This window comes from Callorhinchus milii, unplaced genomic scaffold, assembly GCF_018977255.1.
Source record: "Callorhinchus milii isolate IMCB2004 unplaced genomic scaffold, IMCB_Cmil_1.0 Scaffold15, whole genome shotgun sequence".
Classification (NCBI taxonomy): Eukaryota; Metazoa; Chordata; class Chondrichthyes; order Chimaeriformes; family Callorhinchidae; genus Callorhinchus; species Callorhinchus milii.
In genome coordinates, this window is record NW_024704756.1 from 5,941,992 (window position 1) to 5,969,862 (window position 27,871).

At 38.8% G+C, this 27,871-nt stretch overlaps 1 protein-coding gene across 5 annotated transcripts in view; it reads right to left on the reverse strand.

The window, feature by feature from the left end:
* diaph2 (diaphanous-related formin 2) overlaps positions 1-27,871 on the reverse strand; it is a 275,153-nt gene that overhangs the window by 50,500 nt on the left and 196,782 nt on the right. For all 5 annotated transcript variants that reach the window (XM_042340670.1, XM_007891859.2, XM_007891858.2 and 2 more), the window contains 2 exons: positions 24,511-24,675; positions 12,401-12,536 (listed from right to left, as the gene is read on the reverse strand). In XM_042340670.1, the coding sequence (XP_042196604.1) occupies positions 12,401-12,536; positions 24,511-24,675 (301 nt within the window). The remainder of the gene's footprint in view (positions 1-12,400; positions 12,537-24,510; positions 24,676-27,871) is intronic.

Genomic DNA, 27,871 nt, shown 5'->3' on the forward strand with positions numbered 1-27,871 from the left:
GGAGTTAATATGATCCAGCAGAATCAATAAAATAAAAGTAAACTTTATTAAACAGTTTTGACAGAATACATAAAATAAGATGAGATGTTTTGTTAATTGGAATAACATTTCTGTGACATTCACCTTCAGGTGCATCAGAAAAAGTTGCAATAATTGGAGGACCAAATATCTGTTTGGTTTCTCTTCAAATACGACTAAATGGAGCAAAATGGAGATAAATAAATGCTCCTTGTCCTAAAATGGTCTTCACAATCCAAATCCTGCACGCTTTTGTTCTGCAGCCTCTGAGATTTGCAGCTATAGCACAACAACAACTGATATTCAAAATTCACGGTCCTTAGTCTTCTCATTTTATTGTGCAGTACATTTGTGTGAGTATTGTCAACATTATCAAGATTCAAAAATTTTTTTTAAAATGAATGAGAAATACTTATGATAAGTGATCACAATAAGAACCAGCTTGTGCAAAACCTAGAATAAGTCGCAACAATAACCCTACACAACTCAAAACAATTATTATTAACACAAAAGGCCTTTCTATAATACATAAAACTATCATTGCTGCATGCCTTTTAAAAAACAGTAGGAAGACTATGGATATCATGAGGAAATGTATTTTATATCTTGGTAATGGTAATAAACTCACAAAATATTCTTGAAACTAAAGAGGTCACACTAGAAAAGTCCTTTGGAAGAGGGTTTGTTTGTGGTGTAAATTATTTGTTAATGTTTGTAGTGGGAGTTCTCAACTTTGAGTGAATAGTCTTGAGACTCTCCCAGATACTCCGAATGACAAGCCATTAGCTGAGCAATTCTTAGAGTATTAGGGAGTTACAAGAGAACTCCCTCAACAATGTTCTAACATTTTTATAAATTGGCTCATTTAACAAAAAAACACAATCTTTTCTTCCATAGCCTAACATTTCAAAAATGAGTAAATGATCCCTGCCACAAACTGCAGTAAAGGCGGGGGAGAAAATACACAACCATTTTGATTTTAAGCATGTATCTGCTAAGATTGCATCTATAAATTGCCAAACCCCATAAAATATGCAGCCACTGAAGTTAAATTTTCTCTTCCTTATGATTTCAATGATATCTATGACCTTCAGGCTTATCTTCAAAATTGCTATTTCTATTTTATTTCAGGCATATTTAAAACTTGACAATGATGCCATTTTGAAAATCAAACATGAGATGCAGAAGAAGCAAACACAATCTAAAACACTAATAACAGGAATCAATGCATTATACAGCACAGAAGGAGGCCATTCGGCCTATCGTGCCTTTGCCGGCTCTTTGAAAAGAGCTATCCCAATCAATCCCACTCCCCCGCTCTCTCCCCATAGTCCTGCAAACTTGTCCTCCCCAAATAACTATCTACTTCTCTCTTAAAAGTTGTTATCGAATCGACTTCCACCACCCTTTCAGGCAATGCATTTCAGTATCAGATAAAAAAAAATCAGAATATGGATAACTATTCTGTAGGCTAGAATCATAATGGGAATATTCTCAGAAAATTCAATATGGTTCTGAAGGACTTAAAAAAAGACAGTCCAACCATGGGAATTGCACACGAAGAGTAGACATGACTTGTATCATGGAGAAAACTCTTCAATCGTGTTCAGGATTTGTCATAGAATCATTCAGCACAGAAAGAGGCCACTTGGCCCATCGTGTCTGTGCCGGCTCTTTAAAAACAGCTACCCAAATCAATCCCATTCCTCCGTTCTCTCCCCATAATGCGGAAAACATGTCCTCTCCAAATAATTATCTACTTCTCTCTTAAAAGTTGTTATCGAGTCGGCTTTAACCACCCTTTCAGGCAATGCATTCCAAATCCTGAACAACTCAATGTCTAATTCAATCGATGTCACAAGAGCTCCAGGATATCAACTTTAACACAGCAGAAAATCTAGGAATTTCAATGGGCTGAAAAACTCAAATCATCCAGCACAGATCAACTGTACCCTTGGGTCCTCTAAGAGACATGGGCGAATTTTTGTAAGTCACTGATTTTGAGGGTGTCAGTCAACCACATCAAAATTCCAACAGCCTAGAAGTAAACAAGCATCGTTCTCAATTTTAAGAAAGGTAACAGAGTTATACTGACCAATTAACCTAATCCCAGTATCAAAATAAGATGATACATAATAGCCAATACATAACTTCAGAAGGGATAGATATTACCTGATGAATCTCAATTACTTTTGCGAGGTGACGTCCCAATTTGTCGGTGGGAATGCGTACGACTTGGAGCATCTAAACTTTTCAAGTCTTTATGCTCCAAGTCGTACGCATTCAATGAAACACTCCCATTAGAAACTAACAACAACAACAAGATTACATTTGTATAGCACTTTTCAGATCGGGAGGTCGTCCCAAGGCGCTGGACAGTGTACAGCATTTCAGACCCGAGCTGGGGTCGGGGGGGAAGGGGGGTGGCCGATGGTATGGTCGAAGAGGAGGGTTTTGAGGCGGGACTTGAAGGAGGCTAAGGAGGGGGCGAGGCAGAGTGATTGGGGGATGGGATTCCAGAGGTTGGGGGCAGAGTGGCTGAAGGCTCTCTCGCCAATGCTGGGGGGGGTGGGTCGGGGGATGTCGAGCAAGCCAGAGCTGGTTGAGCGGAGGGAATGGGCTAGTTGGTAAGGGATTCGGAGGTCGCAGAGGTAGGGTGGGGTGAGGCCATGGAGGGCTTTGTATGTAAGGACCAGGATCTTAAACTGGATCTTCTGAAGGAAAGGGAGCTAATGGAGTCAGGCGAGAGTGGCGGAAATGGGGTCACGGAGTTTGGTGCAGGAGAGGACACGGGCTGCAGAGTCTGGATTATCTTCAGCCTGTGGAGGGAGGAGTTGGGAAGGCCGACAACCAGGGTGCTTGCATAGTCAAGCCTGGAGGTCATGAAGGCATGAACAAGAGTTTCAGTGGCCTGAAGGGTGAGGTAGTGGCAGAGTCGGGCGATGTTACGGAGGTGAGGGAAGGCAGAGCGGATCATGGCTTGAATATGGGGGAGAAAAGACAGTTGAGGGTCAAACAAGACAGCTGGGTTCCTGACTGGCTGGTGAGTTGAAGTGTGCAACCATGGAGGTTGATGCTGCCAGAGCCTGAGTTCCTGGTGCGAGCCAATCAGGAGGGCCTCAGTCTTGTTCACATACAACTGAAGGAAATATTCACTCATCCAGGACTTGATGACAGGCAGTCTGTCAAGACAGCAGTGGTCCTGGAATTGAGGGTGGAGGCAGAGAGATTGAATTGGATGTCATCTGCATACATGTGGAAGTTGACCCATGTCTGCGGATGATGTCACCAAGGGGGAGCATGCAGATATTAAAGAGGAGAGGGCCAAGGACAAAGCCCTGGGGGACGCCAGATGTGACAGTGCGGGGGCTGGAGGAGAAACCGTTAGAGACAACAAAATGGAGACGGTGAGAGAGAAAGGAATCGAACCAGGCAAGGGAAGATCCATGAAGATTGAGTAAAGCGGAGAGACGGTGTATGAGGATGGAGTGGTTGACAGTGTTGAAGGTGGTAGAGAGGTCGAGGAGGACAAGGAGGCAGAGGGAGCCCTGATCACAGATGTTCAGAATGTCATCCGTGACTTTGACCAGGGCTGTTTCTGTGCTGTGGGCAGAGCAGAAGCCGGATTGGAGGGATTCAAAGAGGGAATGGCAAGAAAGAAAAGAGTGGAGCTGGGACGTGATGATTCGTTCCAGGACCTTGGAGAGGAATGGGAGGTTAGAGATGGGGCGGTAGCTGGAGAGGAGGGATGGATCCAGGGAAGGTTTTTTTAAGATGGGGGTGATGACGGCTGTTTTTAGGGGGGTCGGAACTGAACCGGTGGACAAGGAGAGGTTGATGACATCGAACAGGAGAGGGGCCAGAAGATAGAGCTGGGAGATGAGGAGAGAGGTGGGGATGGGATCGAGGGAGCAGGTGGAGGGTTTGAGTTTGCGCATAGTCGTGGTGAGGGAGGAAGGAGATAGGGTCGAAGGAGTACAGGGGGGATGGGTTAGGGATGGGTCAGGAGGGAGAGGTGATGTGGGGGTGGCTGTGGACAGGGCTGAGGTGGCTGAACGTATCCCCTCGATTTTAGATTCGAGGAAGTCCAGCATCTCCTCACAGTTGGAGTTTGAGGAGGAGATGGGCGAGGTATGGAAAGGTGGACGGAGGAGACGGTTAGTGGTGGAAAAGAGAAGCCTGTGGTTGTCCTTTGCCTCCAAGATAACCTTGCAGTAGAAGGAGGATTTGGCAGAGGCAAGAGCACAACGGTAGGTCTTGGTGTGGTGAAGCCAAATCTGCCGAACGACCATTAGTTTGGAATTGATCCAGGCGCGTTCGGCAGCACACACTTGTGCCTTGAGGGAACGGAGATGGCTGGTGTACCAGGGGGATTTACGGGAATATGAGGCAGTTCAGGAGGTGAGGGGGGCAAGGGAGTCCAGAATGGAGGAGAGGGAGTTGTGGAGAAAGGAGAGTGAGGAGGGGAGATCAGTCCGTGAGGGCCAGAGGTGTAGGAGTTCAGATGACTCCAGGGCAGTGAAGAGGGAGAGGGAGGAAATTTGTTTCCATGGTCGGCATGTAATAGTGGAGGGTTGGGAAAGGGGAAGGGGTACTGAGGTGTTGAGGGAGACTATTAACAGGTCAATAGTAGAATTTGGGACTATAACTGAAGTTATATTATTATTACCTTGAAACGTACCTGAAGATTTTTCTATTATTAACCTAAAGATTCTATGAGAGACGGGGTGATACAATGGGTAAGCACATTACTCTTTATCTCCTTTACCTGACCTTGAATCACACCTGGCCTGATACGACATGTGAACTACGCTGGAATAGTCTCAACTGTTTAAAGAGGGCCTGAGGTTACAGTGCAAAATGCCCTAATTAGCACAAAATTGGCTATATCTGTCTGAGCCCATTAGGGTGGCTCAGTGTGGACACTGGGTATCCAAAGGGAAAATGTTCTGTTGTCTAGTTATCAAAATTGTAACAAAAGCACATTTTTTCCAGTCCAGAACATTTTAATACAGAACTGAACAGCTTCTAAGCAGACTTCCTACAGAGCACATTGTAACCCTAGTTTGTTTAGAGTAACTGTCAATAAGTTTCAAAACCTTAAATGGCACATTTTTCTGCGTATGTTCATTTTCTCATTCTGTGAGATATTGTTCAAAAACATATGAACAGCAACTTTGGGAAACGGTCACAAAACGAATGCCAAATGTTGCCCTTCCAGTGAAAAACAAATATAAATGCTGCAAGGGTTACACAGGATTTTTAAATCAATTTAGTTTCCTTTCAGTTCTCATTATAATTAGGTTTGCACTAGTATAAACCGAAAGTAATGTGAATGCAAAAACAATTGAAGTTTCGATATCAACTCAAATGTTATTTTTGCAGGCTGACCAATACAGCAGAGTTTGAAATGTTCTGTACTCTGAATAATCAATTGCGTCAACTCTGATATTCATCTTCATGCTACAAAATAAAAAAGCAAGCCATGTTCAAGGCTCATCTTTAACAAGGTTTACACTATTCCTGTAAGTTCTGATTTACTACAAAATCACAGCCATTTCAGTTGAAAATGTACCATATAAACTGCGCAGATTTATTTATTGTGGCGAAAGAGCCGAGTATTGCCTTCATCTTTTGATGTCAGTTTATATTCATCTCTTGAAGCAAATGTCTTTGAATTGGGCCGAGAGTTGCAGCCAAACCTCTAATCCCAACTGGTCTCTTGTCTCATGTGATGCTTCAGTTCACAAATTACACAGATAATCACACATTGTTCAGCAGAGATGGCATGTGTAAGCAATTACATGCAACAAAATTATAGTGATAACAATTAAGAATGTGCCAATTTTGAAGCAAATATATTAACACATATATTTTTTTCCAGCAAGCAAAGCCATCTAAAATTAAAAGGAAAAAAGGCATTTCAGTGGAAGTGTAAATGTGATGTATTATTTACAGTAAGAGTCATGTGTCAGATCAGCAACAATCAAAGTTTAAGCTGTAAAAAACTGCTAGATTTGCTCTGAATAAAGGGTACAAATTGTATGTATGTAAAACATTCTATGATCTGGCAAGTCATCCTCATGCAAGTAAATTATTAAGATGGGCTCCTATTTACTTCAAATGAACCTGCACAATGCTTAAAATGACATTAATGGTTATTTGTAGCTTGCTGTTTTTGGTTCACAGACTTCAGACATTTTCTGCATCAATATTGTCTGGAATAAAACTAACGAGAAACCTGAGTAATGACTGTAAAAATTCCATGACAGATTCGTTTTTCTAAATCTTTTGCAAAACAATCCAATACAATCAAATGACATGCCCACAAATGCAGATGCCATTTTAACTTGAGAAAAAAAACTTTTTATAAAAAAGGTAACTTTTCAGTCCACTGCCATACCGAGATTTGTGTTTTGTATGTGAATAATTTGATGCTTAACACATTTTAAAACCCTTCACAAGCTTCGAGAAAACAAAGCTTGCTTAAGTAGACATGAGAATAATCAGATGAATCTGAATTATAATGAGTAGAGATGAACATTTGTGTTAATTTGGACCTCAACAGCCTGCTATTCACAGTCTCCAAAGCCAAAGCTTGAATTTTTCAATATTCAAATGAAAATTGATAATTTGTGTAACCTATGCTTCTGAGCACTGTTTGAACTATAGTGAGGTAAATGAAGTAAATGTCTCTGTAAGTCCAAGACCCACTAAAGAGATTTCTTCTACAGATAACTTCAGTTAGAACTGCACTTAATAAGGCAACTATATTTTCTGCTAAGATGCTTAGACACATACAAACCATGCAAGCTATTAGGAAAGATAAGACAGCCAGAAATAAAATGGTGGATTGCAAGTTAAAATGAACCATGCATGTACAATGTGTGAAGAGACTTATTTTTGTTGCAGTGGAAATTGCCGAATTTAATAATAATCCTTGCATTTAATATGTGCCTTATCACGTCTTTGAGACGTCTCAAATCGCTTCACAGAATATACTGTAAAGTGAATTGACTGCACATTTTTTGGGAGAAACGCGGCAGCCAATTGCACACAGCAATGTCCCACAAACAGTCGTGGATTGAGTGGCCAATTTTTTTTATTTCAGTCAGTCAGTGAGTGCTGGAAGAGATCAGGATAATAAGGAATTTAGAATATTGAGTAGCTATGCAGTTTTAGTTTAAAAATCTGATGTGTGTACTGTATCTAAAAAAACTGCAGCTCTTTCCTCAGAACTCTGATGGTCTCTCGTTTCCCTCGTTGCCCCAGATTTGCCACACAGGCGCTTACACACCAGCCTTTGCTTTTAAACAAGGTTCGTGTGAGAGAAACAGAATTGGCTGCCGCGTTTCGCTCACAAAATATAGTCAATTCACTTTACAGTATACTCTGTGAAGCTACTTGAGCCGTCTCGGAAGATGTGATAAGGAGCTATATCAAATGCAAGTATTATTATTATTATATTCATCAATTTCCACTGCAACAAAAACAAGTCTACTCACACACTGTACATGCATGGTTCATCTTAAGTCACAATCCAGCATTTTATTTCTGGCTGCCTTAGTTTTCCAAACTTAACTTAAAAAAAGACACACCCACAAACTGAATATAAAGGGGCAGTTTCCATAACACAGAAACCTTTGGCTCGATTGTGAATAAATAAAATGAAATTAAAAAAACTGTCACTTTCCATAAACCATAGAAACTTACAGCACACAAGGGGATTCAGCCATTGCGTGTGACAGCCTTGAGCAGAAGTACCGTTAATTCAAATGGGCACAATCACCTCAAAATTACAAATCCCACTCAGCATCTGCTGAATAGATAACAACAAAACACTTATTCCTACTAGAATACTCAATTTCAATGATTCTATTGGACTACAAAGCTGTCCGATTGTCTTCTTGAGTTACCAGATCACCGTCTCATAGATTGTACTCCAATTCTACTTGTTCTGTTTTTGCAACTTAAATTAAGTATCACTTAGCACTAAGCAAGGTGTATTAAATGCTGAAACAATTAAGTATAATGGCTTAAAGAAATCTTGTGTTAGATTTTATTAAACTTGCCAGTCTAATTTTTGTTTAACTTTGGTAAAGAGCCAAAATGCACCATAAGAAAGAGCAAAGAAACCACACAGATCCAAATGAAGCGGTTAAGCAACACTGTGCTTGGTGCTTTGAGATGCCTAGCCTGCATAAAAGGTGCTGTATTGCTGATGTCTTAAAAGCCTGTAGATTTAGCAGGAAAGCAAGTGTGAAGGACGGAGGAACTGTAGAAATTGCTTTTGTGGTTGTAAATCTTGAAATCACATATGTAGAGACACTGTCACGTTGACACTGAATATACTCTATGCAACCAATCCTGTACAATTTCTGTAATCACCAAACTGATATCCTATTGAAAGCAGGACTTCAGAGTGTGTATTGGTGTGTTGCTGGAATTTAATCAGCTAAACCTGTGCAGTTTTTTAAGCAAAGTACATTGCCATGATACTTAAGCAAATTTAGAATTTCATACACCACTTTTGATAGTGATTTGGTGCAATATGTATCACAGACCAAAAAAATAGGTGCCAAACGAGCACGCAAGACTGGTTATTTGCGTTGAACAGAAACATAATAGAGTTGAGAAAGAATAATGAAAGGCACAAGACTGGTATCATAACAAGCCTGAGGGAGTACCATATACAGAAACCATTAGTATGGTGACTATTTCAACAGAGAGAGGAGGTCAAGCCAGAAAAAAGTCAGTATTTGATATAGCACCTTGCCACATTATCAAGACATCTCAAAGTGCTTCACAGCATTTTACTGTGATGTGTAGTGACTATTTGTAGATGAATGAGGCAGGCAATTTAAGCACAGCAATGTCCTACAATCAGCCTTGAAGTGAAGTAAAAATATTTTGATCCCTGTACATATCAATGCCGAATAACATGTTAACATGAAAAGGGTTAGGGGTTAGGTCTGAAATAAGAAGCTATACTTTATTTATTGGTTATATATCTGCATGTTATCCGCCATTGATTTTACAAGCTAATCCTTTATTATTTAACAGTATTTTGCCAATTTTATGATTTGTAAACCTTTAATATTTGTTCTATGGTGGCTTCAAATAAACAAAAATAATTTTACAGAAATCTTAGATAATGCTGAAAAATTGTCAATTTCTCAATATGCTAATGATGTTGTATTAGGTGAGACATTGTTTAACAAACATTTATTTTCTTTCATAAATGCACTAGCTTACTTTTTTATTATCTATTTCTCATCAACATGAACACATAATATTGAATAAAAAGAAATGATGGGTCTAAAGTTCTCCTGTCATCTGGACAACTCATTGCTGAAAGCAAACTTTAATTAGCTCATTTAATTGTGAAGGGAAATCAGATTGTAAAATGTAAAATGTAAAATGAGCAAAACTTTAGCTCAACAGTTAAATATATGAAGCACAGATTTAATTGTTGTCAGACTAAACTCATTTCTTATTCCTTATGTGGTAAGTAGTTTTTAATTAAACATCCCACACCTCTTCTCTTCCATGCGTTTAATCCTTAGTTCAAAACTACAGCCTCATCCTATATCGTCAGGCTGGCTCTGTTAGTAGCACTCTCACCCCTGACTCAGGTTGTGAGTTCAAAGCCAATGAATCATAGAATCATAGAATTATTCAGCACAGAAGGAAGACATTCGGCCCATTGTGTCTGTGCTGGCACTTTTAAAGGAGCTATCCAAATCAATCCTGCAATGGAAATAGTTTCTCTTTGATCACCTTATCGAATCCCTCATAATTTTAAAAACTCCTATTAAGTCTCCTCTTAACCTTCTCTGCTTCAAGGAGATTAATCTTAGCTTCTGAACTTCTCTGAAGTCCCACATTCCTGGTAAATCTTCTTTGCACCCTCTCCAATGCCTTAACATTCTTCCTAAATTGTGGTACCCAGAAGTGAACACAGTACCCCAGCTGAGTCCTAAACAGTGTTTTATAAAGGTTCACCATAACTTCCTGACTTTTGTATTCTATGCCCCTATTTATAAAGCGTAGTATCCCATATGCTTTTTTAACAGCTTTATCTCCTGCCACCTTCAAAGATTTACTTATATGAACCCATAGGTCTCTCTGTTCCTTCACTCCCTTTAAGGACTGTGGAGTCCTGTAGCTCAGTGGTTAGAGCACTCACCTTGCGAGCGAGACACCTGGGTTCAATACCAGGTAGGGCGAAAGCTTGGGCAAGTTTCCTTACTCCACACGCCTAATAATAATCCCTCCAAAACAAAACAGTAATAAATTGGGTCATTTTCAATCCACGACTGTTTGTGGGACACTGATGTGCGCAATTGGCTGCCGCGGTTAACCCACAAATATACAGTCAATTCACTTTCCAGCATATTCTGTGAAGAGCTTTGAGACGTCTAGAAGACGTGAAAAACGCTATATCGAACGCAAGGATTATTATATTATTATTAAGATTATACCATCAGCTTATATTGCGTCTCCTCATTCTTCCTACCAAAATGCATCACTTTGCATTTCTCCATGTTAAACATCATCTGCCACATGTCTGCCCATTTTACCAGTCTGTCTATGTCCTCTTGCAGTCTGCTACTATGCTCCTCACTGTTTACTACTTTTCCTAGCGTAGCATCGTCTGGAAACCAGTTCTGTATCCATGCGGCCACTGTCCCTTTAAAACCGTGGGCTTCTATTTTGTTTACAGACGGGACTTCGGTTTAATGTCTCACATGAATGGCGCACAGGATTTTGAACTCGTATAGTGTAGGCTGACATTCCAATGTGTCAACTGTGGGGGGGGGGTGTTACATTGTTGAAGGTGGGTCTTTCATATGAGACGTTAAACCAAAGTCCCGTCTGCCTGTCCAGGTGGACATTAGAACATGCCATGACAGTATTCGAAAAAGGGAGCTTCTCTTGAGCTTCCCCAAATAAAAATTGGCCATTCACTTACATGGCTGTTTGTGGGACATTACTGTGTACAAAATTGGCTGCTGCGTTTGACTAGAAATACACAGTCAATACACTTCACGGTATATCCTGTGACATGTTTTGAGACATTATCCCAATGTGAAAGTCGCTATGTTCTGTAATCGTGTAATTCTGTTTATTCCCGTATTTAATACTAACTTTTCAGTTTCAGTGCGGAGTTTTACTAAAACTGGTCACAGTTATGCCGTTTATATTTACATTTGATTCTGCTTGCATTTCCTCAAAAAACATTCCCTGGACCCATCCCTGTTCTCCAATTACCGTTCCATCTCCAACCTCCTTTCCAAGTTCCTGGAACGAGTCGTTACTTCCCAGCTTCACTCCTTCCTCTCTCGCCACTCCCTCTACAAATTCCTCCAATCAGGTTTCCGTGCTGCCCACAGCACAGAAACAGCCTTGGTCAAAGTGACATATGACATTTTGTTCATCTGTGACCAGGGCTCTGGCTAATCATCCTCCTGCTGCCTTTGACACTGGCGACCACTCTATCCTCCTCCACCGCCTCTCATCTCAATCTTCATGGTGCTGTCCTTGACTGGTTCAGATCCTACCTTTCACACTGCCTCCATTTTGTCTCCCAAACGGCTTCTCCTCCAGCAGCCTCATGCGGTGTTCCTCAGGGCTCTGTCCTTGCTCCTCTCCTCTTCAACATGTACATGGTTTCTCTTGGTGACATTATCCGCAGACATGGGGTCAACTTCCACATGTATGCAGATGACACTCAACTCTACCTCTCTGCCTCCATCCTCGATTCCAGGATAGAATGTCTGTCAGACACCAACTCCTGGATGAGAGCTAACTTTCTCTCGTTCAACATTAACAAGACCAAGGCCCCCCGATTGGCTCCTGTCAGTACCTCCACACCTCAGGCACTGACAGCATCACCATCTATGGATGCACACTCTATCTCAGTGAGCCAGTCCGGGAACCTTATGGCCTGGTTTGACCCTCACTGTCCTTTCTACCCCACTTCTGTGCCATGACCTGTTCGCCTTCCCCAACCACTGCAACATCGCCCGGCTCCGCCACTGCCTCTTCTCCCAGGCCGCCGAATGTTATTTACAGGCACAATTCTTTTTAAAAAAACAAAATGTGTAGAAATAAATATGAAGGGAAGAGAAACAACTGTATGATTAGGCTCACTCCATGTTCGATCAATAGATGTCAATCAATTAATGCTGCATATTCTAGAAGCAAAATTTTCAGTTGTGTGCAGTGGATAGAAAAGATATGTTTAGTTCATCATTCTCGATTTCAATGGCCTAAAAAAACTTAGATAGAATTTTGCGAAGGAAAACAATGAACAAAGTGTCTCATCTTCATACTTTCCTACAAATTATAATCTTCGGTATTGATGCCAATATCTTACCTTTGTTCATATCAATGAGTTGTTTCTTCTTTTGCTGCCGTTCCAACTTCTCCTTTTCTGCTTTCTCCTTTGCCAGTTTCGCTCTCTTGATCTTCTCCTCTGTCTCTCTTCTTTTAATGTTTTCTTTCAGTGCATCCTGCATCACAAACCAATAACAGTCTTGGTCAATGATGCATTGGAAATAGTTCCTACTGCTCAGTTTGTGATTATATCCTCACATTTTAATAACATATAAAAAATAATCCTTGCATTTCATACAGAACCTTTAACATCGAGAGGATATCTCAAAGTACTTCACAGGGTTCACTATTTTAAATGCAGACATGGCTATAAAAGCCTTCTGCTAGCTGGGGTGTATGATTTCAGAATGTGGTTCCAGCACAAAGGGGTTAGAAACAGCTACTCACTGATGGTACAGTTTCAATACTCTCCAACTGTCGTACTGACAAGCTTCACAAGAGTATTGATTTTACATATAAAGGTTTACTTGTGATCCAGAATGATGAAACAGAGTATAGAATTTTCCACACAATTTATACTTGTAATTGTATAGAAATGAGATTGAGAATGGGATCGCAATACTCTTCTATACCCACTCCCAAACACACACACACACACTTGAAGCAAATAGATTAACCAGTTAGAATTCAGTTTCTGCATCAGGAACCATAATGTTTCCTACTCAATATGAGAAACAGCAAGAGATTTACATCAGATATTTACACCAACTCAGCGTGAACTTTTTGCTTTGCTACCTCAAACAATTCAAAGATTGTGGGAGATTTTTTCTGAACTACAAACTGAATAAGTTACAAGATATCATTCATACATGAACATTCTGTATGTGTGAAATGCTAAACTTGCAGCAAATAAAAATTTGCTTCTCTTATAAATTGTGTCTAAAAAATCCCCAATACATAGTTACAGTAAAAACACAATAAAATTTATTAGCTTAATGAGCATGGATCATTGACTTCAGCAACACTAACTATTGTATTAGATGGAGGTGGGACCTTTAGCTGCCAATGACTACAATAGTTGTCTCAAAAGGGATTGCACTTTTGTTGCACATGTGGATCAAAACCACCATTTCTGATTATGCTTCACAATAATGTGTTCATTACCTTTGTCTGTCATTAATATTAGGGCTTCCATCAATAGATTAAGTGTGCTGTAAGAGAATGCCTTAGCTAACAGTTTGTGCAATAAAACAATGTTTATACCAACTTTATACTGAAATTGGTTCGATGCTTCATTAAAAAAAGGACTATTCAAATGAAAAACGTGAAATAAATCACACTAAGCTTTCAGAAATACTGATATAGGAAAATGAGTTATTAAGATTGAACATGTCGTTTCCATTTGATTTCAGACATTTTATTGCTGTGTACAAAATGACAGCTATATCAAAAATTAATGAAACCCTTGAAAATAATAAAATAATAATCCTTGCATTTCATATTGCGCTTTTCACGTCTGCTAGACGTCTCAAAGCGCTTCACAGAATATACTGTAAAGTGAATTGACTGTATATTTGGGGGCAAAACGCAGCAGCCAATTGCGCACAGCAGTATCCCACAAACAGTCGTGGATTGAAGTGACCAATTAATTACTGTTTTTTTCTTGAGGGATTAGCATCAGGTGTGTGGAGTAAGGAAACTTACCCAAGGTTTCACCCTGCTGGGAATCGAACCCAGATATCTTGCTTGCGAGGCGAGTGCTCTAACCACTGAGCTACAGATAGAATTTTTAAAAGAATGAAACATAGGCCTTAAATGAATCTCAAATAGCTGCTGTAAATCAACACTGCTAGAAAGTTAAAAAAGGGTGTAAAATCAATACAGCAAATGTGCGTGAGAACTGTGGCATGTTTATGCTGAATCCCATTGTAATCTAAGATGAATATGCAAATCCACATGGTTAAAGTAAATCTGCCTGTTTATACTGCTGCCTCCCAGCAGGGCAGTTCCCCAGTTGTAATTTTTCAGTGCATCCGCATTGCAAGAGCTATATAGTTACGTGCATGTTAGATAATGCACCATCAATTTAATTTTAGACTAGGAAGGAGTACACAATAGGAAGAACAGATTATAAACCAAACGGGTGGATGCTAAGGGCAAAGGAAAATAAATGCACTGTAAATCTGGCGCCGATTTGTATTGCATTGCTTCCAAATGAATTCCAAAATGAACCCTAGTCCAGATTTACATATAAACAGGACTGAAGGGAAACGTTTAATTCAAAATTTGGACAGGGAATCGGACTTCAGTTTTAAGAAGATTTCAGTCCTAACTAGAATATAAATAGAACTCATTTTAACTTAATGTGTTCAGTTCTTCTCTGAATTTTCTACATTACAGCATTACAGCTTTTCAAATAGTTTTGCTGTTTTCTGACCTTTAACACACAAACAGTTGTTCAGTACATTTAATCACATTATGAAAATAGCTATTTCCTCAATACTGAATGTGAGAATTGCAAATAGTAAATCTATAGTTGGTAAAGTTCTTTTTGCTTGCTAGACTCTTACTGGTTTATTCTTGCTTGGAGTTCAGAAATAATTGGAAACGGCAATTAGTGCAACACATTCATGACTGAATGGAGGCGCTCGACACACAGAAAGCCTGAGTGAATGCATTCAGCGGCGACCAGCGGGGCATTTTGTCTGGATTAACCGGAATTTCATCCGAATCAACTGGCATATTTAAAACGGGTAACAATACAAATAAATTGGGCCTGGACTTGTGTTCGATTTACCCAACATCCGGAATTAACCAGGGTCTGCCTAAGCGCATTCCACTCTATTTTATAAAATACAAAAAGAATGACATCAAGCAAGTGAAAGGAAATTGATCAGGAACTATGTACATCTGCACAAACAAGTCGTAACAAATATGCGTCAGTACATACACATTTGTGGTTGCAAAGAATAAAATGTAATTTGAAAATATTGACAAGAATCATAAAAAAAACAAGAACTTTGGTGGAAGATCATACGTTGATTATCTTAGTTATGCAGAAGTGCACCATGTCATATCAGGTCAAGGGCTTTCAAGTGCCCAAGGTAATTACAAATGAATCATTGAAGCCTTCAACAGACCAGTACCAGAATACTGATGTTCAGGGATAAGGCTCGATCTTTCAAATTGATAGATAAGTTGGAAATTTACCATATGCTCCATACCTTTAGATAGTACAACAGCGGGACACTATGTATAATCATTAAGATACAGTCAGCAGAACTGCAGAAAAGTATGACAGTAAAAGATGCAAGTGAATCAAGTGAGCAAGCTGTTCTTTTGTGTTAGCACCTGGTTCATGGCTATTGGAATTGAAAGAAAGCAGAATCACACTTTATATTGACATATACCAGATCTGTCACAATGTTTTGTGTTACGCTGCTTTTACATTAAAAGGTTGTCTCCAGAGGCAAGGTTATCTTTTTCGGCAACTCTGAAGGTAAAATGGCCAGTTTCCTGTACGCATAATTTCCTGTAACTCCAGGCTTCGGGACCACATCACTCCCACCCTCGCTCGCCTCCACTGGCTCCCCATCCCCCAGAGGATCGATTTCAAGATCCTCATCCTCACCTACAAGGCCATTCACGGCCTTGCTCCCTCCTACCTCTCTGACCTACTATCCCCCTACCTACCCGTACCCTCCGTTCCTCTGGCTCCGGTCTGCTCCACATCCCCCGCCCCAACCGCCCTACCATCGGTGGCCGGGCCTTCAGCCTCTCAGCCCCTAGGCTTTGGAATTCTATCCCCCAGTGCCTTCGCCTTCCCTCCTCCCTTTCCTCCTTCAAGGCCGGTCTCAAGACCTTTCTCTTTAACCGAGCCTTCGGCTCCCCTCTCGACTCTCTACCCCCTCCTCGCTCCCTCCCTTCCCTCCCCTCACCCTGACCATTTCTCCCCTGCTCGGGTTCTGTCCCAACTGTATAGCGCCTTGGGATGTCCTCCTGACGTGAAAGGCGCTCTATAAATGGAATCTTGCTGTTGTTGTGAAGTTGGATTTCCTGTTATCTGCCCAAATAATGGTAATGGAATCATGAAAAAGGGTCAGAGCAAATCGCATGATATTCAGATTTTATCATCTTTGCAAAGATTATAAAAATAAAAGGTAGTTTGTGGGGTTTCGTGTTATTTTTAATAACATTAGGGATTGCACTGAACTACAGAATGAGTTATCACTAATTGTCTGGAAGTTGGAAGATAATGTAAGAGGCAAACGTTTAACACCTTATTTCAAGTTCCGAAATATAAAATGGTTTTATACGTTGCAAACATGCTAGCTGCAGTAGCTGCGAACTATAAACGCATAAGGGAGGCAGACAATTCTTTTTTGAGCTACAGCCATTCTAATGAAAAACTATAAATGACAATATTTCAGTTAATGTTGTGATTTACACTGTCTGCATTTGCAAATAATGTGTCAAAGTCATTCAAAACCCAAGCAATGTAAATGCTGGGCTGAATTTCAATAATAGCATTTACTTGGTCTGCATTTCAGGAGCCAAATCAAGAAATATTGTGCAATATCCAAGATTGCTGTATATAGAAGAGCATTACTGAGATGGGTGATGTGGGGGAAGATGAATGGAGAAGAAAAATATTTCAATTGAAAACTATCGATTTACAATCAGAGACTCATAGCTGCGATGACTTAAAAATATTAACTGTTCAGGTGAAAATGACTGGATTTTTTCAATTACAGTTGCTTTTTTGCAATCCCTTACATCTTGCAGGTGTTGAGCCTCAAACATGAGCAACTTGATTGACACACATCAGCAGTAGGTTAGTTGAGTGTTTCATTCAAAGAGTTGGGATGCAAATTGTGGGACTTTGCAAGCAACAGCATTGTTGCAAGCCTAAGTGCAGAAGACACTCTAAAAATCCTGCCTGTAACCTATAATTAAATTGATTGATTAAGTTACAAACACTGAGATATTAGATGTTACCCGCCATGCATAAACCCTTACCTGAATGAACAAATATGCAATTACAATAGAGAAATGTAATCGATTAACCTTTTGGAAGCTACAATGGGATTTTTGCATAAAATAAAATAAATGAATGTTACTATACGTTTTAGATCAGCCCATCAGTGGCCATGCCAGACTCGGGCAGTTTAACACTGCTTTGACCCAGAAGCCAAAGGAAAAAGAAAAGAGGTTTGATGGTCCACAAGATTAAATAAAAACAATTTAAGAGCAAGCTCAGAAACCCCCCAAAATAAAAGCCAAATTTTAAAAAAAGCATTTGAGCTCTAAGCACAAAACTGGTTAAAGGGGAAGAAATGTCTGCAGGGAATATTTCTGATAGAAGATCAGATGCATTTTATTTGCTTGTTCAGTTTTCATGGATAATTTTCTTTTGTATAATATTAATCTTCAGTGTGTTGAATGTTCAATCTCTTTTCCATTGGCAAATCCATTACAAAGTACTCCTTGTATAATATTTGCCATCTGAACATAGATGAACTAGGAAAAGGGAAGGGCAAGAAGAGAATACTCCTTCAATATCCTGGATATTATGCTCGTTTGTGTAATTTGTTTAATTGTGAGTCTGCTTGGTAGTAATTTTGCATCCTCAACCTATGTTAAAACTGAGCTTGACAAGGACACCAATCAAGTGTGAATTATATATTTAATTTGTTGCATCAAATTACTTTTGCAGAAATATCTTCTGCAGTTAACTATCAAAAATCACTGCATATTCACTGTTTGGTTTTACATCAAGTTTTGCGTAATTTGAATATTGCAGGACAGATTTTACACATTAATTATCACAAATTCAACATTTCAATCCATGAAACAAATTTACCTGCATTTTGTATTGAAAATTGAATATAGCTAACTATTTCCCCCCACCCCTCTCTTCAGTTTCCAGGTCTGAATCTCGCTTCCTCCTCCACAATGAGACTCCCACAACTGCTTATTATTTGTGCTTTTCAGTTTAGTTTTCAACCATATCATTCATTATTTTCCTAGCTCGGAGTACAAAATGCCAGACACTTGCCCTAGTTGCCACTCTATATACAGTAAGAGGCTCATCAATGGAACATTTACACTTGTATTCAAGAACTGGTTTATATTGAATCGGAAAATGTTGACACTTCACACGTGCACAGAATTCTTCACAGTGACAATTTGGAGCCAGGAAAGAAACTGATAATATAGAAAATAAACAGAATCACACTATTCAACACAAGCTTCCCAATAAAATGTTTGCCCACATGCAATTGAAAGAGACCGGAAATCTGGGGAAAAAAAACTAAAAAATACTATTTAAATTTATTAAAATTAGCACGTCTGTGTGCAACAACAAGAACTATTTGGAAAAGGTAATTGTGAGATTGATACAAAATTAATCAATTTCAGAAGTAACATTAACCTTTAAATTTATGTTAATCATCAATCCTTATCAGTACCTGAAAATATTAGTAACAGTCAAAAACACATTTAATGGTAAAAATAATCCTTGCATTTAATATTAGCGCCTCACCACAAACAGTCGTGGATTAAGTGATCAAATTTTTTGGGGGGGAATTAGTTCCCCTGGAAAAGCGATCCGCCAATCAACTAACAACCGGGTTCCTTCTTACTGTTAGGTGAACAGAGGCGTATTGGTAAGGAAACTTGCCCAACGTTTCACCCTGCCGGGATTCAAACCCAGTACCTCTCACGTGCGAGGCGAATGCTCTAACCACTAAGCTAAGGGCCTCCACATTTCATATTCAGCAGCAGCATACTGGTGAGGAATAAAATCTTTTTTTCTCTGGAGCACAAGGTGATGGTAACACATCATCAATTGATTTTAAACATTTCAGCAGATAGAGCAGCAAATTATTCATGGTTTATTCTGTTGACTGTCAAATCTGGTTTCATGCAAACTTCCTTACTAATAGCAAAGAGCCTCCATTTGCATGAAAGACTAAAATTTTCACTTTTATTTTATAAATGTTAGAAATTTAGGTAAAATGGACAACTTGCAAAATTGTACCGGACCAAAAGGCACCCTGAGGTGTTTATTGTGAATTTGTTACAAGACAGGTCTTCCTACAATTTATTTCAATTCTGAGGCCAAGATTTGGCATGATGCCAAAAATATTTAATATTTCCGTTAGGAAGACCAGAAGACCGTTGTAAAATAAATTGAAACTTATGCCCATGGGCTGAAAGTGGTTCTGTTCACTGAAATATTTTTTCTCTCACTTGTCAGAGCAGTGTGGAAGCAATGGATGCTGATCTGAGACCTATGAACTATGTTGTTCGAACAGGAAAAATATGTGAAGCAATGACACCAAACAATCTGCTGATTGAATTTTTATCTTGCAATTACCTGTGTATATGTCATCATTAAAACAATAAAGCACAGAGACTAACTATTGAATGCAGGTACACAGACATTCTTAAATATTTATATGGACATGCTCAATTGCTATCATAACAACACCCAAGCAGGTTTCAGAACAGCTTCCCCAAAGAACCTCAAATTCACAGAGCAAAGCAAAACAGTACATAATCCCACAGATGGACTTGATTGTGATTCATGCGTGTGCCACCTAGCATTGCGATTGTTAATAAAATTCTCAGTAAAAACTGGAATTTGAGAAGCAAATACTAAACACAAGTTCAAAGGAGAGACAAAATAGGAAGCATTATATTGGGTCAAGCCATGCACTTTATCGGTGATAGCAGTTGATGAAATAGAATCTAAAGCCACTGCTACAATTCAAGGCACTAATGGATTTCCAATTTAAAATGCTACATTTCCAAGCAGTAAAAATAGTTATTTCAACCATGTTGGATAGTTGCTGCCAAGTTTAGGTCTCAACAGACAGAACAGAATAAGAACAGAAATATACCCAAAAGCTATCCCCACTCCCTCACTTTCTGGACATATCATAGAGTCAGTCTGTTGCTACATTTTATTCACAACACATAGAAGTGTAATAAAATAATGTGTTAATTAGAATTGTAATTCCAATAGTTTCAGTATAGATACAAAGCAAGCAGACTCTGATATTTATTTTCACAGAATTCAGTTACAGTTGTTTTTCATTTTTATTTCCAAGGCTACACTGTACCTCCAGAAAAGAATGAAATTCTGCTTTGGGGTTATTAGTGATTTGAAGACAGTGTCTTTGAATGTTGAAATACTGACAGATAACTTGCCAAATTTTACAGGAATTAAGGATAACAGGATTGCATGGGCCAGATTCCAAATCCTTGTTGATTTGCGGAATGGGAGATAGTTCAATGGCAGGTAGTGACATTGTTGGAATCCAGTCTCAAGCCAAGAGGAGGCAGAATATTAAGGACAAAGGACCAAAATGTAAAATATACACAAACAATAACAACAGAAATTAAATAGGTTTAAACCTCTCTTGGTTTTGGCAACACGCAAGCCCTAAAACTATTTTGGTTCAAATAAATTAGTCATTTTTGTTTTGCATGAAATGTCCCAAACAGATATTTGGGCACCAAAATATCAAAAACACATAGGGGCATTTCAATGCTCATTGTTTATTTTAAATGAAATTTACTCTGTACTAAAGGAATATCCTTCAGATAAGATATTAAGCTGAGCCCTGTGGGGAGGGTGGGATCAGCTCTCACTCAGTAGAATCACTGATGTGATATCCTGCATTCATTTTAACTCCCATTTATAATGTGGGCTTTAAGAATTATAATTACAATGCCGTTACAGCCTGCAGTGAGAGAAGCAGCAGCGATATGGATGTGCTGACATCAGATGCTGTTTCGCCTGCTTCCATAGCATTTCATTTCCAGTAGATTCCTAGTTCCGTGCTGGAAATGTCATGTGCACAGGTTGTCAACATGCCTACAAAATCATCAACTAGTATATTGGGTGATGACAACATCCAGTGTGAATGTGCTGGATTGCAAAATTAAAGGGGGCAAAAGGAGCAGAGCCTTATTATTGGTTTGTCCACTTTTGTGCGGAACTTGCTGCCTCTGTAAGGTGAATGCAACAGAATTGGCTATGTTTATACCATTCATATACCATATTTATATACAATATATATATATAAAGTGTAGTGTGTGATGCCATCACATGCATCTGAGCATCTTAAGGGAAAACTCGGTTACTACATACAGACTGTGGCAGGTGCAACAGTCGAACCTGCCATAAAACTAAAGTGCATGCTCACTGCATTGTTTAGCATAAAATAGTGCCACTGTGGCAGCTCTGGTAATTTGGGGCAAAAAAAGCTAAACCCAGGATTAGATTTTTACAGCAAGAAACATAACCTCTTTTCTACCTCAGTCAATCCTATGTGTGACTGTAGTCCAAATCAAAAGAAGAAAAAAGTAGTAAGGAAAGCAGCCACAGCAGAGTCCATTTTCATGGTTCTACAATTTTTCTTGTTATGTAAATTCAAATAAAAAAAAAGTAAATTTGCTCATGGTTGATATAAATTTCAAATCTCGCTAAAATAGTTTTTTTGTGTTCAGTAATTTATTTTACTACTTATGAACACATTTTACAAGGAGCACTAAAGGCACACATTTTAAGGAAGACGTTTGTGTCCAGAGGGCTCTTGCATACAAAATGCAAAGCCTTCAAAATCCATTAGGTTGAATGACAAGGTCCTTAACTTTTTATAAGAAATAATCAATATCAGTAGCAAGGCAAACTTTTGTTATGGTCTAATCAAAAGAACTTTGAAAATGTTTGAAATAGCAGTTGTCCCTACTGGTTTCTTGTTTTTGACCGTATATGATTTTTCAGCAAAATGAACTTTTATAGAAGTCCATATAAATAAATTATTATTGCAAAAAGAAGAAAGATGTGTCAAATACAACTGAAAGGCAGATGTTATATAGTGATTGGGCTTCTCAGCCACCTCTTTGAGTGTATAGAGATCAATGGCTACTGTAGGAACAGCATGTACAATGAGGTTTTCAGCTAATTGAATCTATATACCAGCTTATGGTGATATGTTGTACTTTAAATGAACTGATAGCAGAGATTACAGGAACATTGGATGTATTCTATGAACAAGAGTTACACTGGATAACAAAAATGGATTTTTGACTAATTGACCCCAATCATGTCAAGCGTACAGCAGTGCATTTTTAATATCATCTCAAGTAGAGTGATTTCTGCCTACAAATAACACCCGTATCATTTATTACGAAAAAAATATTTAAAAAAGGTTGGTAATAGCTTAAATTAAATATTAAATTGACTTATATTGCTGTACATCAGGAAAACAGGCTAAGCAAAGCAATGATAATTTATCTATTTTGAAGCAAAGTAATAATGTTCTAGCCATGAAATGCTGCAACTAGTGAATCACAGAAGCTCACCGCACATTTAAATTCTTCATTTGTTTTTCCACACTACCATGAACTAAAGGCAACAAGTTACATAGGGGAAGTGTTTTGGATGCTAATACTACTTTTTATGCTGTCGTTAAATTACACTCAAAGATGTATTACTTTCAGCATTTATGTAGCATTGGGAGCAGGAAGTCTGATTGCCAAAGTGTGAAAGAAGGCCTGAATGAAACACACTCAGGCATTTTTTTCACAGGTTGATGGAAACTGATGTAACAATCCTTGCGTTTGATATAGTGCCACATCATCGAGACATCTCAAAGCACTTCAGAGGATTTTACTGTGAAGCATAGTGACTCGAGGTGACCTTGGCAGCCAATTTACACACAGCAATGTCCCACAAATAGTCATGAAGTGATGGACCAGTTTTATTTGGGGGATTTGGCCAGGACATGGGGAGAAACTCCTTTCTCTTTTTTGAATTGGGGCATGGTATCTTTATGTCCACCTGAGCAGGCAGACAAGACCTCAGATTAACATCTGATACAAAGGACAGCACCTCCAACATTCCAGCAAACTCCCAACACTTGATTGGAGTGTCAGTCTAGACTAAGAGTTCAAAGTTCTGATGGTGGGCTTAAACATACAATCTTCTTCTACAGAAATGAGAATGCTGCCAAATGAGCCAGGCTGACACCATATTAGGCATCATACTAGGCATTTTGGAATATCTCAAATTAAATGGCCAAAATAGTCAAATTTAGCATTTCCCATCAGTTCTTTGAATATTTAGTGAATATTGAAAATGAAACCAAAATATATGTACAACAAAAACAACTTGGATTTATGTAGCGCCCTCCACGCCGCACGGCGTCTCAGAGCGCTTCACATAACGGATCCTGGGACCGAGCCAGGGGGAAGGGGGGGGGGGAAGGTGACCAAAGGCGCAGTCGAAAAGAAAGGTCTTCAGCAGAAACCTGAAAATGGGAAGGGAGGGAGCGAGACGAAGGGAGTGAGGAAGGGAGTGCCAGAGCCTCGGGGCATAGTGGCTGAAGGTACAGCCGCTGAGGGTGGAGCGGAGACCTCGAGGGACGAGGAGGAGGCCAGACCCAGAGGAACGAAGGCAACGGGTACTGTTTTGAAGAGAGGTCAGAGGGTGCAGAGGAGTACCACAGAGGAGTACATCTGGAGGACAACACCAATATACTGATTTAATTTCCCTTTTGTTCATCTATTATATAATTGAATTACAAGAATTTCTATGGGAGAATTTCTATGGGAAAAAAGCTTTATTTTATGTAATGTTCACTGGACAGTTTTTAAGTATTTTATTACAGCAATTTTATTGAACAATCTTTCATTGTCACTGAAGTGGAACATTAATGGTAATCAATAGAACCAACAAGCTTGGAAGTATTGCTTTCCCAATACACATTCATATTGAATGTCAAACTCTTATGCATTGCTATTTTCACCTTTTGAACTGTATCTGTATTCTGTAGGACATGAACAAGACATACTCCAACAACAGTGCTACACTAAAAATTTTAAGAATTAAGAGAATAAAGTGCACAATTTAAGTAATATTCAGAGATTGAAATAACTTGTCTTCTGGTGCTCACGGGGTATAAAATTGGGAAAATTGAAAAAGATAGCTATTAACTGGATGTTAAATGTGTTTTTAACATGATATTTGTGATATTTTTTAGAGACATGTACTTTCATAAATTAAAACAGCAAATTAAAACTAATTCTATTTTTGAAGTGGTGAGACATGCTCCCATGGTTTGCAAAACTTACCAAGAATATCGACCTGAAGTTTTTGAGATCAAGGAAGAAATCCTCTATGCTGATGTTTTTTGGATTGAAGACCAAGTATTCTCCCAGTCCTTCATACAGCTTCATCATGTTTCCATACATGTTTGAAAGCTTTTCATACTGCTCTCTGGCATGTTTGGCAAAGCTGTAAAACCTCATTAAGGTTAATATAACCATTTATTCAGATAAACACAACATCCTTTAAACTTCAACATTTCTTTCAAACTTTGGAACAGTGGCACAATGGATAACACATCTGACTACAGATCAGAAGGCTCTAGGTTTCGCTCCTGGCAGGTTTGATGAGTGGTTACTTTAAATTATCAGGCGAGGTTAAAAAGATGTGGGCGTGTTCTCTTCGAAAAAGACAAAACTTGAAGGTAACTTCATTGAAGTTTTCAAGATTATGAAGGGGACTGACACAATTGAATCAGAAAATTGCTCAGGGTTCAAATACAAAGTGGTAAACTAAAAATAGAATTCAGGAATAAGAAAAGTCAGGCAGAATTTGTATTATCCAGAACAAAGACTATAATAAAGGTTTTTTTGAATGAGAAAGGCAGGAAAGGCAACTTTTGATAAAATAATTGTGTTTCAGAAGTAACTCAAAGTATTGTTGGAATTTCAGACAGCAGTCCAACATTTTGAAAAAATCTTAGGTTTGTATAATTCCCTCATCCCACGAACAAAAAATAAGCCTCCCACCAGTCAGCAGAAAGCGTGCGATCATCTCCATCGAAACAAGTCAACGTTCGTATGAGTTCACCCATTATTTTACCAGTCATCAACTTTTCTGCCAGCTGTAAATCTGGATTTATTTTTGAACAAATATTTATTAAATTTTGTTTTACATATATCCTACGAATGAAACAGCATCCTATTAATCCAAATTGTTAATAAAAATGGGCTCTGCCAATGCAGCTGAAGACGCACACAATGTATGCACACTTAAACACTCTCCAGCTTCTCACGCTATTTGCAAGCTAATTTGACTGCCTCTGACACACATCTGTGCCTTTTACTCAATGTAACAATACAGAGAATCACAGTCGACTGTTCCTCCTGCTCAGTTAGTTGACTATTTTCCCAATAACAGCATCTACAGGCCATCACACGAAAATCATTGATGAAAAAATATGGATGCAAAACAATTTTTAGACTTATATCATCATGGAGCAGATTATGCAAGTGCTACATGGCACTACCCTGGAAACAAGTAATATTCTGTTTATAAAGTTTGGGATTTTCAATTTGTTGAACAGCTAAACAAAATATTCTCGAAATCAGACACTGCCTTTGCACTTATTTTGTCCCTCAACACGAGGATCTCTCAGCCGGTCTGGTTTGGAGAGTCTGTCTATAGAGGCAGATATTTGCACCAGCATGAGGTGAATGCCTCATTTCACAGAAATAAATAAAATAGGCCTGCTTTACCCAGGGGCATAAGAAGTTGAAAAGGAGGCAAAGGCAGAAAAAAACTAGTACAGTAGCTGCATAAGAAGTGGTCCTGGAATCTGAAAGTATTTGTGACCACAGATTCCAGTGCTATGTAACAAGCACTTCACCTATCTGGCTAAATAATTATATAAGCATAGAGGAAGGAGCACAGCTTTGTAAGCAGCAGTTAAAAAATTGGAAACATTTAAAAAAAATGATTATGTAACCTTTTCATGTCTACTTATAACTACCAGTATTTACCTTATTCTTTGTTGGTTGATTCTATTTAGGCTGCAGAAAGTTCTTCCAGTTAAGAGTCAAGCGAAAAATACGACAGAACCTTTTTTTCACCTTCCTTCTTAGGATTTGGAAATTATTTTTTCTCCCCTTTATTTGGTCTTCCCACAAAGGCAATCAGTGCTGCCATGCCTGTATCTAAGAGTGCAACAGCTCCTCTCTGTTTGAGAGAAAACATTCAATCCCTTAACTATACTTTCCTGATAGCAAGCCCAGGGCTGAGAATTAAGCCTGGAGAAATAACACAATCAAACCAGTAACTTCCTTCAGCAATGAAGAACGTATAATTTTGTCACACCTTATCATACTGAAACAATTCAAAGCACTTCTCAAGTAATTGCTGTCAAATCGTAGTTACAATTTTTGCAGAAAAAATGGCAGCTATTCGCACCAGCAAGGTCTCACGAATTGCCATGAGGTGAACCGTCAAGAAATCTGGAGAACTCTTGGCTGGAATGCAGAGAGAAACTCCTTTCTCTTTTCAAGTAGCACCGTTGGATTTTTACAAGAGGCTGAAAACAGGCTGACTGGAATTTGATTTATTGTCTGAACTGAAAGACATCACCTACATGACTTGAGCACTCGTCAAGAATTGTATTGGAGTGTCAGCCTGGCCAATAAACTCAAATCCTCATATGCAGCTTGAAATCACAACCTCCTGATACAGAGACAAGAACACTACGACAGAGCCAAACTGCCACATTGTGCAAACAAATGTCCTTTATGAGACTGCTACTCTTTCCTTTCACTTTTCTGTTTTGGTTCACAAGTCACTGCTCCAGATAATATTAGTTCTGGGTTAGGAAAAGCAATGCATAAGGAAATGCCTAAAGGAGTATAATCATAATAATAATCTATACAATTGATAAAGGACCAATATGTCAACATGTCTCAAAGCACTACACAAGTAACAGCTGTCAAGTGTAGTGACTTGAGTATTTGCAGGCAAATCATTTCTGTTCATAATAGAATTATGGATGGGAATAATTGTGCTAAATGAGGGGCTAAAATAATGTCAACCATGAGAGTAACATTCACTTGATTTGTTGAATTAATTCAAACCCCAAAATGTTATTTTTTCCCCCATTTTTACAATACAAAGTGTGATTTCAATCAAATGAGAACAATGCTGACGGTTAAGTGTGGTCTCAAATCATATTGAAGACCATAAGAAGCTACTATGGCGGCCGAATATTACTGTCACAACATTCACAGAAAGGTAATAAGGGAATTAGTTTGCAGTTCTAAACAAATTTATATGGGAATTAACAGCTCAGTACAGATTATCAGAAAGTTGCTATAAAAATCAGGAAAAAAATTAGATAAGCTTTTTACGCCTTTAAATTTTACAGAGAATGAAATTGACTGTGCGTTGGATTTCTAACCAATTCATCTTTTGGCTAATCTGTTTTAATGAGAGTTTTCACGACATTAGTTTTTTTTAAAAAATCCCTCAATGACATTTCTTTGTGTGATTTATTTCTCACTTTAGAGTATTTTGCTGTTGGGTCTAAAATTGGAGCATCTTCCGAGGCACAACAAACAACAGTCAAGCAAGAAGCTAATTTTAAAAAAACATTAATGCCGGACGTTTTTCCTGCATCAAAGC